This window comes from Cavenderia fasciculata, assembly GCF_000203815.1.
Source record: "Cavenderia fasciculata unplaced genomic scaffold Scf_Dfasci-G-b-126g04.f1-5, whole genome shotgun sequence".
NCBI lineage: Eukaryota > Evosea > Eumycetozoa > Acytosteliales > Cavenderiaceae > Cavenderia > Cavenderia fasciculata.
The window spans coordinates 374,868-387,030 of record NW_004457715.1 but is presented as its reverse complement, the minus strand read 5'-3'; the positions used below and the strand labels follow the sequence as shown (position 1 = coordinate 387,030).

Here is a 12,163-nt window from a genome sequence, read left to right as displayed (position 1 = left end):
ACAGAATAGAATTAGGTTTATTTAATTATTTAGGAGTTTCATGTTCATATTTTTGGAACATAATATTGACAATAGTACCAGCAAGTTGAAGAGCAGTTGCACAAACAATAGCAGCCCAAGATGTTGTTGGTCCCCATGCAGTCTTGACAATAATGTTACCAGTATCTTCGGTATGCGAGCCCATAAAGTGAATATTTTGATCGGTACTGCAAGTATCTTCATTACCACCACTATTCATACAGTCTCTCTTGGTTGCATTGGGTAAACCCAAGAATACAAAGAGTGCAATGAAACAACAACCCAATGTAACAATGGGAGTGAATTTAGCAATTAAAACAGCTACTTTGGGAAGTTTGATAAATAGTCCAGCAATGTTGGCCATGACCATGACAAGAGAAGCAGTCACAAATAGCCATCCAATCACAGAGAATGCAAGAGATGTTTTGAATATAGCCAATTGATTTCTATTTTGATCAGTCTCTTTAATATCTGTAGTACCAGTGGTTTTTCCAAAACTTGTTTCTTGTGTCACTTTGAATTCATTGTATTTCATATTAACTGTAATTGTAAAATCATTTTCTTCTGTTGATCCACTTGATGATGATGATTCTATTTTTAATCTATACCAATATGCTACAAAAAAAAAAAACAAAGTTAACTTATTGTTCTAGTGATGCAGATTTTTCTTTATCATTTAACATACTTGAAAAAGAAATAATTAAAGTGATCCATACAAGACCAAATAATATAAAGGTAGCAATACCTGGTTTAGTAATATTAAGTGCCATTTAAAAGAGATAGATAATAATCGATAAACGATAAGCAAGAAATAAATAAATAATGAGCTTGTTTTTTTGTAAGTCTCTATTTATACATCACGGTTTTCTTTTTTTTTAAACCATTTGATCCTTCTTTGAAATAGAAGGGTAGATCTAAGTAAAGCAGTGGTATTGGTAGTTATTTTTATTTAAAACTTTTCTAAAGTGTAAAAGTCGATCAGATCTGGAACTGAAAGACGTTGAAAATTTCGATGCATTGTCAAATCAACTGACTTGAACCCCCCAAACATATAGATTTTTACCATTGTTTTTTGGTAAAATGTCTTTTTGAAAAGAGAAAGGCGAATAAAATCTTTCTTTAATCTGTTGGACCAATGTCAGTTAAATTAATTAATTAATTCAAAGATTGATTGGTCCAATCATGTCGTTGATATCCTTTTTTTTTTTTTTTTTTTTTTTGTAGTTTAGGGATTTATTTTATTTTATTTAGTTTTCATTTCTTTTATTTGTTTAAAGACATTTTTTGAAAGGATTCAATACTATTTGAAAGAGTTTTAATTTCTTCTTCGATACCATTGAGTTTGGTAGTATTATCTTCACGGATTTTTTGTGGGACCTTGTCATAGGATGGGATGTTAATCTTTTTCAAAAGAGCGTCCTTTTGAGTGAGCAAGTTGGTACGACTGCCTTCAAGACGTTTGATTTCAGCAGTGAAATCGATAGAAGTGGAGAGATCGAGAAGGATCGAGAGACTGTCATTGTAAGTGTCGACGACGCATCCGGTACGACCTTCAGAGGTGAGGTGGACTTGGAAGTCCGAGGCGTTGGTGAGGACCTTGATGAGGTGAGCGTGACGGCTAAACAATTTGTGCAATTCCTCCTTTTTGGCGTGAGCAAAGATGGGGACCTTTTTGACACGGTACTTGTTGCAGAGCGAACGGATGGCAGTGATGAGGTCTTGGCATTGCTTCATTTCCTCTTCAATGTTGGCGTCGATCCATTGTGGTTGTTCGAGTGGGAACTGTGCCAACATGATGGTGGGGAGATTGTCGGATGGACGGTGAGCAATCGATTGGTAGAGTTCTTCGGTCAAATATGGCATGAATGGGTGGAGCAACTTGAGACCGATTTCAATGCAAGTGTAGAGGGTGTGCTTGGTACGGAGCTTGTCTTCAGCGTCGTTATTGTCGTCACTAAAGATGGGCTTGGTGGTTTCGAGGTAGAAATCACAGAGTTCGTGCAACCAAAAGTTGTAAATGGCGGTGGTGGCAGCAGCAAAGTCATAGTCTTTGAAACCTTGGTCGACGAGACGGATGGCACGTGCAGCAGCATTCAAGATCCAACGGTTGACCGAGGACGAGTTGTTGATGAGTGCTTCGGCGTCAAAGTCGATTGGCTTATAGTCGGTACCCAACTTCATCAAAGCGAAACGGGTAGCGTTCCAAATCTTGTTGCAGAAACGACGGTAACCATCGACACGGAGAATATCAAGGTTAATGTCACGACCTTGCGAGGTGTAGGCGCAGAGGGCAAAACGGAGGGCATCGGTACCACACTCTGGGATACCGTTTGGATAGTCGAGCTTGAGGGCAGCAGAGGCTCTGGTAAACTCCTTTTGTTCAAGATTACCAGTCTTGAGGTTCTCTTGGAGTTGGTTGAGGGAGATACCATTGATAACGTCGGTTGGATCAATGACGTTGCCCAATGATTTGCTCATCTTGTGACCGTGAGAGTCACGAACCATGGCGTGGAGGAAGACTTGCTTGAATGGTAATTGGCCGGTGAGTTGTTGACCCATCATAACCATACGGGCGACCCAAAAGAAGAGAATGTCCGAGCCAGTCTCGAGAAGGCTGGTTGGGTAAAAGTTTTCCATGTCGGCAGTCTTTTCTGGCCATCCCATAGTTGAGAATGGGAACAAACCAGACGAAAACCAAGTGTCCAAGACATCTGGATCTTGTTCGAGCGAGATTTGGTCGGCAGCAACGTTGAAACGCTTCAATGCAACGGCCAAAGCCTCTTCCTTGGTCTCACCAACAACCCAGTTCTCCATGTCAAAGTGGTCTGGTTCGGGACGACCTTGGATACGTGCCAAGTAGGCAGGGATACGATGGCCCCACCACAATTGACGAGAGACACACCAATCCTTGATACCCTCTAACCAACGGAACCAAGTAACCTCGTGGGTGGCTGGGATAATCTCGAGTTCCTTGTCGACGACGGCCTTGATGGCACGTTGAGCCATGTCTCCACACTTGACGTACCATTGTGGCTTGACCATTGGCTCGATGACGTCCTTGGAACGTGAGCAAACACCAATACGCATCTTGTTGTCCTTCATGCCCTTGTAGCAACCCTTTTCTTCGAGTGCCTTGATAACGGCATTACGAGCATCGAAACGCTTCAATCCCTTGAATTGACCACCATTCTCGTTGATCAAACCTTCGTCGGTAAAGAGGTTGATCATGGGAAGATTGTGACGGAGACCAGTTTCATAATCGTTTGGATCGTGTGCTGGTGTAACCTTGACAACACCGGTACCAAAGGATGGGTCGACGAGGACATCATCGGTGATGATGGGAATACGCTTGCCGAGCAATGGATGGACGACAAACTTTCCGTGGAGATGCTTGTAACGAGCGTCGTCAGAGTGGATGGCGACGGCAGTATCGGCCAACATGGTCTCGATACGGGTGGTGGCAACGTACAAGAGTTCTTGGCTGCCCTCGACTGGGTAACCAAATTCAAAGAGAACACCAAAATCGTATTCACCGCTGTGTCCTGGGACAGACATCTTGGTGTGCTTTTCCAAGTCCTTATAGTCGACTTCAATGTCAGAGATGGCAGTCTTGAGTGCACAAGACCAATTGACAAGACGCGATGAACGAGTAATCAAACCATCGTTAAACATGCGAACAAAGGCAGTGTTTACAGCACGTGAACGAGTATCGTCCAATGTAAATGCCTCACGCTTCCAGTCCAATGAAGAAGCCAACTTTTTGAGTTGGTTTTGGATACGTGATCCATACTCGTCCTTCCATTTCCAAACTTCAGAAACAAATTGTTCACGACCAATTTCGTGACGAGTAATGTTACGTTCACGCATCAACTTTTTCTCGACAACAGCTTGTGTTGCAATACCAGCGTGATCGGTACCTGGAACCCAGAGTGCAACTTCACCCTTCATTCTGTGATAACGAACAATCGCATCTTGAATCGAGTTTGTCAAAGCATGACCCAAATGCAACGAACCAGTGACGTTGGGTGGTGGAATGACAATAACAAACTTTTTATCCTTTTGGACGTGTTGTTGAATCTCTAATTGCTTTTCTGGGCTAAAGAATTCATTCTTGAGCCACCAATCATACCAACGTGCTTCAACTGCTGGTGGATGATATGATGGGTATAATTCTCCAGAGAATTCTAAAAGAATAAAATGTAAAAGTAATGTAAGTTTGAGAGTCCTCTCAATATGGCTATTCTCCTCTTTATCTCCTATCTTGCTTCTTACCCTTCTTTTCTCCAATTGGTGTTTGTAATACCTTGTCGGTATAATCACGTAACTTTGCAGCTTCTTTGTCAGCAGCTTCCTTTTCTTCTGCTTCCTTTGCTGCTTTCTTTTTCTTATTTTCTTCTTCCTTTTCTTTTAATGCTTTCTATTATAATACGATAGATATATCTTTGTTAGCTATCTATTCCCTATGTATCTCTGTCTATATATCTCTATTCTCTCTCTGTTTCTCTCTCTCAATACATACAGCTTTAGATTCCTTTTCAGCCAACTTTGCAAGCTTTGCTTGCTTTTCGGCTTCCTTTGCCTTCTTTTTCTCTTCTTGCTTCTTCTTTTGCTCCTCTGTCAATTCAACAGGTGTTGGAGTTTGAGTAGTTGGTTTTGGTTCACTCATCTTTTGTTATATTTATATAAGTCGAGAATAGAGACAATGAACAACACACACAAACAAACAGAGATGAAGATAGATTCTTTTGTCCTACTACTCGGGTTGCTTGATCGCAAAAATTTTAAAAAAAAATGAATAAATTAATTTAATACTAATATTATATTATTTAATATAATTAAATATAGAAATAGAATATCTTTCTTGAAGAATATCTCTATATAAAAATGATTGATAATTATGTATTGAATTAAACTAACAACAAAAATTGTTGTTGTATTTATAGTTTTTTTGGTAAACAGAAAGGAATTACAAAATCGAGAAAAACATTGTAAAAAAAGAATTGTATTTTCTCAAATGCCCATATCTTTGTATAAACACCTTGGTAAGGTTTTAGACCATTACCCTTAAAAGATAAGATAAGATAAGAATCTTATCAACCCGGGTTGAAACAAAGAACCAGTCAGGAATTCATAATGGGATTCAAAAATATTATGGCGATTAAAAGTGGAAATCAATTCCACCATCTTATCTGGAACATATTAATAATATGTGCAATAAATGAATGATATATTTTGATTGATAGAAATATTTATTGTTTTTTTTTTTTTTTTGTTTTGGGAACTACAGTAGTAGTATTATTTGATATCAGTCTATCTATCTGTTTCCTCCTCCCCAAAGGTTTCTTTTCTTATCACCACCAATCTTGGTGTCACCGTTTAATCTAAGCTTGGATGCGTTCTCTGGTGGGATTTCAAATTGATCTGTATCAATGACTGGATGATGATATCTACGCTTTGGTGTGGCATGACTATCAGCTCCTATAATTATTCAATTGAATAATTAAATGAAATTAAAAGAGAGATTATAAAGAAAATGTTAGAATGTGTCATGCAATATTATTTTATATAAATAATTTAAATTGTTCTTTCACCTACCTTGCTTCTTTACTTTTCCTTTGTATCCTGTTAAGTTATCTAAAATAAGATCCGACATGTTTATAATTATTTGTTTGTTGGGTTTAATGAATGAAATGAGATTGTTAGAGGAGCTGCGATATTTAAATCAATATTTTCAGTCTCTCAGACAAGATTATAGTGTTGTTAGCTAGGAGATTAATATTAATTAATATTCAATAGACCCCCCTAATTAGCTACCCATACTCCCATCGCAGGAAACCAACACAATATTCATTGCAAAAATTCCCTTTTAGCTCAAATTCACCACTCTATTTTTCTTTTTGGTATTGAACGACCAAAAAAGGTAAAAAAATAAATATTTATCCAAAAAAACAGAGGTTCAATTAGAATCTGTGAAAATAACACTCCTCTCCTCCAGTCTGGCTGGTTCTTGTTGTTTATGTATTAGATATTTTTTCGAGAAATACTCTTCCTCTTCTTTTGAGACTTTTAAAAGTCAATATTGATCTTGTAATAATAATATTTATTTATTTAATTATTATTTTTAGGCAGCAGCAGCTGGAAGTCTCTTGTAAGCAAGTAAAACAAACTTTGATTCCAAAAACTTTTGAGCAGGGCTTTTCTCAGGGGTAGAGATCCAAAGTTTAATAATGAGTACGAGGATGGCAACACCACCAAGTACCAATGCAACTGGTCCACTCCAACTGGCACCGGCCACTAAAACAGCAACGGTGGCAATGTTTAATCCAAGTGCTGCAACGTCGCAGGCTAGTTCACCCCATTTACCTTCTTCAATATCTTTGGCAATATCGATACAATTCATAATACATGAAAGAACAATGAGAGCTGGACACACTCTAAAATTGAGGAAATCGTTAAACGATTTAGTAAAGAACCACTTCATACTCGACGAGAAGAGTTTGACGAGTTGGGTTGGCTTGAATACCTTTAGAGCGTTACTAATACCTTTGGCCAACGATGCAAATGGTGCAGTGAATGCAACATCAACTTTTTGGATAGTTGTAAAGGTATCGAGGACAATAGCAAGTGAGTCACCGATAAACTGGGTGTTGCTAAGTACACCGGCCTTTGGATCAAAGTTGACTATACCATAGAGAATCGAGATGGATTGACAACCTCTCCACATTGACATGAAAAAGTTGACTCCTTTAGGAACCTTTTTAACAACGTCTGGCGCATTCTCTTGCAAGAATATCTTCATATTCTCGGTTTCCATCTGTGGCATTTTTAAGATATTTTCAAAGCCCATGGTAATATCAGTGTAGGGTGCAATACGATTAACAGTTCTTTTGATAGCGTTGGTTAGTTGGAATCTTACACCTGCCATACCTCCACATGCCAACAAGACATCTTTATACAATTTGTAAAAGTCTAATTGTGGCCCAGACAAACTAGATTCTTTGAGTTTGGAGAGACGGTCCAATACATCGTCAACATGTTTTTCCATTGCTTTGAAATATTCTGCATTACCATCGAGGTTGGTCATCGATGAAAAGAATGCATATTGTGAGGAATAAAAGAAATTAATAACTTCACTTGATGATTTTGCACTTTGATCCAAAACATCTAATTTGTTTCGAATCTAAAAATAAATAAAATAAAATAAATAAATATACTTTGTATAATGATCAATGATTGTTGCAGCTGTACGTACATTTGAAACAATACTATCCAAACAATTCATAGTTTTTGGAATATTCAAAATCTGGTTGGCTTGAGTTTGGTGACCAGTTGATGAAAATACATTTGCAAACTTTGCAAAAAAAGTTTCAAAGTTGTAGTTCTCTTGGAATGATCTCATCCATTCCTCTAGACACTTGGAATTGGTTAAATAATAATTCTTTAAATCTTCAGTCCATTTCTTTGCATTTTTGAGATAAATTGTAATCTTTGGATTACGTTCAATAAATGCAAACTTAAAGATTGCTGATGTTTGTTTAACATAGATTTTCTAGAGAAAAATAAAGTTAGTATAATTATTTATATATATATATATTTAAATATTATATTCTACATACAGAAGAAGTCATTGTTTTAATATCAGCTTCTAAAACTTTAATTTTGATTGCACCTTTAAGTTGTAGACTAACCAAATAATGAGCATAGAGTAGTGAATACTTTTTGTACCATGCTACTACCTTGTCACTCGATGCAATCTCTAGCAATCTTGCATGAGGAGCTGGTTTTGACCAACCCAAGATGTTTCTCACTTCATCGTTCATATAGTACTGAACGAGACTGATGAAATGCATGTCGGCAGCTTGTTTGACCTTGTCAGTGTACTTGTCATCCGAGTCAAAAGAAGAGAATGATAAAAGTTCCTCTAAACTAGCCGTCTTATCAGTAATCTTGCCAGCAACGAAATTGACAAAGTTCTCTGAACTAAGAGTCATCTTGTCATAGAATGCATCTAAAAGAGGAGAGAAAACAACAAAGAATAATATTCATTAATAAAAGATCTATAGATACACCACCTGATCATTTGTCTAAATAGGTAGTTACCAGAAAATGGTTTAGCTTTATCGACAGCTGTCTCGGTTGTAGTAACTTTAGTCTTGGTTTGTGCTGCATAGACTGGAAGAGTAGAAGGTACGACAAATCCCTTTTTGTTTTGGAATACCACTGGTTGATACTGATCAATGACTGACATGATGATGACTGCTGATTAATAATGTTATTTGTTTCTACTTTTAAGAGTAGTGTTGACAATATGTAATAACCAACTAACTTGGACGTCAATATTAATATGTCACCATTTTATAGTTGTTGTTATTCCCAAGTGCCATCTTTCATTGCGCGAGGATAGGGAGATACTTTGTTGTTGTTATTGTTGTTGATAGTTGCAAAGATAACAATGATTTAAAGCACAATCTTGTGATTGGTCACATGTACACACTTTTTATTTGCCCAACCTACTAACTTTTATTTCTTTTTTTTGTACAGTTGGTCTGAATTGTCTGACCATCCACGTGCGATGAACACATGATCGCAGTTATAAGGCTGTGTGCATTTTCACTTAATAAAAAAAAACGAAAACGTTAAACGATATCTGTTTTATCGTCAAGGTTAAAATAGGTTATTTTATTTAAATGGTATGATTGGAACAAAGAAGAAGAAGAAAATAGATATTATTATTATTAATTATTATTATTATTCTTTTTTTTTTTTTTTTGACTAACCCTAAAAGTTGAAAAGAAAATATATATCGAGAATAGAAGGATTGGAAAGGGTAGAATGATTAGTAAAGGGATAGGTTAGAAGAAGAAGAAGAAAGGAGAAGATAGATATATATAAATAAAAAAAAAGAAGGAAAAGGAAATTCCTTTGAATTCCATTTCTCCAAATCTCTCTCTCTCTCTTTTGTTTCCCATCTTTTTTTTTTTGTATCGCACTCTTCTTGATTTGATTGCCTGAGGATTGTTTTTTGTTGATTATTGCTCCAAATAAATCTTGATCTTTTTTCTTGTGTTTATATTATGTGATTCCAATTTAACCTCGGATTAAACTAATTGCTGCTTTTTTTGGTTGAGGACCTTTGGGGACATCTGGTTTTGGTGCAGAGGAACTGCTGATGAAATCCAATTCTGAAACTTCAGTTGGTGATGAATTATCTGCTTTTTTGGTTGATGGAGTTGTATTGGTAGGGGTGGTTGTAGAAGCAGCAACGATTGTTGGTACCTCGGATGGTGGTGATTGGAGTTGTTCATCAATGTTGCTATCTTTAATTTCATTCATATTTACATTATCACCATCAATACTAATATTATTATTATTGTCACTAACAGATATTGGTAAAATTGGTTGAGGTGATATATTTGGTTGGTTGGATACTGCTGCTGTTTCTGTTGTAGTTGGAAGAGCAACTACGGCAACATGATCTGTTGCCAATGGTGATGGAGGTGAAGAAGTACTAGAGGCGGCAGTTGGAGTTGTAGTTTGTGAAGGGGGATGATCAGTTTTAACCTTTTTCTTTGCATCTGTTGAGGAAGGTGGTGGTGTTGCTGTTCCTGTTGGTGTAGTCGTCGTCGTTGTTGATGTTGATTCTCCAGCGGCAGTATTATTTTGATTATTATTATTATTAACAAGATTACCAGATACATTTCTCTTTTTAGCAGCAGTTTTTTGTTTTGGTGGATGTTCAGGACCTTCATCTTTAACAAATACTGGCAAATTCTTTTTCTTTATATAGTGAATCTTCATTTCAATGGTTGGTAACTTACCAGGCCAATCTTTGATGAGATTGGTAAAACTGGTAACGGCGCCAGTCAAATCGACGTTCTTGTCGGCGCCAATAGCTGTGGAAAAGTTAAACTGAAGACCCATAAAGAAGCATGTGCAGATACCTCCATTCACTGCAGAGGCCTTGTTGGCAAAGCTCTTGGCATAGGGTATGGCAAATTTCATGTTGGGTGTTTGCTCGAGGTTGGATATTAATATTCTCAGTTTCGATTCAATCCAACCCTCCCACTTTCTGTGTGTGTCTTCTTCGGGTGCAGACACATCAATCTGCAAATAGAATCTATATCTCGTAAAGAAATCACCTTTTTCAACTAGATCTGTCCATTTACGCTCACCACTATCAATCTTTTTCGTAATCTCTGCTCCTCTTGAAAACTCACTCTTTAATAAACTCAATGTCGATCTCGATACATTGTATGTTGAATTCATCGATGGATATGCTGGTGTTAAAATTGGCATTAAATGACTTTTATCTCTCTAAAATAAAAAGGAAATAATAAGTATAAACAAACTAGTTTGTTGAATCCAAAAAAATCATTGACTTACCTTTTGATTCCAAACTTTTGCAGCCAATTGACCTCCATCTTGAATTTGACAGAGTAAAATAGGTGAAGGCCATTTCCAACCATCATAAATCTTGAAAAATCTATTTATAATGGTACTTGGTGCTGCATTTGGATATAATTGACATATTCTTGCTGTTAAAAGTGCCCATGACACACCACCCAATAAACCCAATACATTTGAATATACTCCTCTTCCTAAAATAAATAAATAAATAAATAAATATAAACGATATAATAATTGATTTGTTATTTGTTTTGATTTGAATGCTGTACATACGTTGAGCCCAAAGTTTTATACATCTTAATGCCATTCTAAAAGTAGTGACATTTGGAACTAATCTTAAAATTTGGTCAGTTACACGACAACCATTTAAACTGACAATGCATTTGTCATCGACATTCTTGAGATAGTTTTCATCAATGAGATCGTTCAAATCTTCGGGGATGGCTGGAATTGATAATCTTGCAAAAATTAAATCAATTGGTATACCACAAAATATCATTTTAATAACTGGTACAAATGCATCTTTAACAGGCTTTTAGAAAAAAAAAATGGATGTTATTATTTTTGTCATACGATTAAATATATGGGTAGGGTAGCAGAGAGAGAGAGGGAGAGATCTTCCAAAAAAAAAAACCGTGATCAATCAAAAAAAAAAAGTATTGGTATTATTTTCTTTTTTGTTTTCTTTTTTTTCTTTTTCTTTTCTTTTTTCTTTTTTTTTTTTTTCTTTTTTTTCTTTTTTCTTTTTCTTTATTTGTTTTATTAATTTTTTTTATTTCCCAAATTAATCTTTCATTTCCATAACCATGCCAAAAAAAATGAAGAATAATAATAATATCCATTATTTTCACCATTACCATTGTTTTTTTTATTAATATTCTTTGAAGACCACTGCTGCCACTACTGCTACCACCACTGCTACCGCTACTACCGCTAAAAAAGGTACTTACCGTAAACTCTGTAATCTCTGGATGGACACACAAAACATCAGCCAAGGTACCAAAAAAGTCAGCTCTCATTATATGTTTTGGTGTGACGCACAATGTATCAATATCTGATCCAGATGCATGTACACCCAATCTATAAGAACCATATGTAAATATTTTAGCTATTACTTCACTTGCCATTTGTTCTGTAAATCCCTAAATAAAGAAAAAAAAAGAGATAGAAAAAAGATTATTAGTTTCAGCAAACAACACTGGGTATATATATATATATAACTCGCTCGTTGAATTCCTTACCTTTAAAACGCTAACTTTGATAGCCCACTGCTTGACGATAGCATCTAATTTACCTAATACCTCTTCACGTAATCTACTCTCTTCTGGTGGTTCGAAAAGGTTGAATCCTCTAAGCGTAGTCTCCAACTCTGTCGATTGCTTCGTGTCGATTGAGGTGGGAGAAGCCAACGAGATTGGTTCTGTAACACCATAGTATTGCTGTTGATTTGAAGATCCGTTTGATTGTAATGGAGCTGTAGACGAAGTGGATGATATTGGTGGTGACGATATATTGTGAATAGGCATCTTCCCTGTTGAACCATTCAATGCTATATTGGTTGCTGATGCCGATGCTACTGCTGCTGCTGTTGCAGTTGTTGTTGTTGTTGCTTTGCCACCATTTGATAATGCTGATGGTGATGTTATACCATTACTCGTCATTATTTTAACTGATGATGATTTATATTAATATTATAACAAGTAACAAAATAATGCTTTTGTTTTTTCAACTCTTTTTC

General features: G+C 36.3%; 5 protein-coding genes across 5 annotated transcripts; all 5 read right to left on the bottom strand.

The window, feature by feature from the left end:
- Positions 1-25: 25 nt before the first annotated feature.
- On the bottom strand, positions 26-788 carry DFA_02165 (uncharacterized protein; the record flags this gene model as incomplete). The annotated part of the gene is made up of 2 exons (XM_004357592.1): positions 26-633; positions 704-788. 2 exons carry the CDS (start codon positions 786-788, stop codon positions 26-28), a joined length of 693 nt encoding a protein of 230 aa, XP_004357649.1.
- Positions 789-1,281: 493 nt separating this feature from the next.
- valS1 (valyl tRNA synthetase) lies at positions 1,282-4,684 on the bottom strand (the record flags this gene model as incomplete). The annotated part of the gene is made up of 3 exons (XM_004357591.1): positions 1,282-4,202; positions 4,291-4,435; positions 4,538-4,684. 3 exons carry the CDS (start codon positions 4,682-4,684, stop codon positions 1,282-1,284), a joined length of 3,213 nt encoding a protein of 1,070 aa, XP_004357648.1.
- Positions 4,685-5,332: 648 nt separating this feature from the next.
- Positions 5,333-5,671, bottom strand: DFA_02163 (uncharacterized protein; the record flags this gene model as incomplete). Its single annotated transcript, XM_004357590.1, has 2 exons — positions 5,333-5,496; positions 5,614-5,671. The coding sequence occupies 2 exons, from the start codon at positions 5,669-5,671 to the stop codon at positions 5,333-5,335; spliced, it is 222 nt and encodes a 73-aa protein (XP_004357647.1).
- Positions 5,672-6,139: 468 nt separating this feature from the next.
- DFA_02162 (uncharacterized protein) lies at positions 6,140-8,266 on the bottom strand (the record flags this gene model as incomplete). Its single annotated transcript, XM_004357589.1, has 4 exons — positions 6,140-7,198; positions 7,271-7,567; positions 7,635-8,026; positions 8,119-8,266. The coding sequence occupies 4 exons, from the start codon at positions 8,264-8,266 to the stop codon at positions 6,140-6,142; spliced, it is 1,896 nt and encodes a 631-aa protein (XP_004357646.1).
- An 839-nt stretch (positions 8,267-9,105) lies between these two features.
- On the bottom strand, positions 9,106-12,086 carry papA (polyA polymerase; the record flags this gene model as incomplete). The annotated part of the gene is made up of 5 exons (XM_004357588.1): positions 9,106-10,332; positions 10,402-10,616; positions 10,699-10,957; positions 11,277-11,567; positions 11,667-12,086. 5 exons carry the CDS (start codon positions 12,084-12,086, stop codon positions 9,106-9,108), a joined length of 2,412 nt encoding a protein of 803 aa, XP_004357645.1.
- Positions 12,087-12,163: the final 77 nt, after the last annotated feature.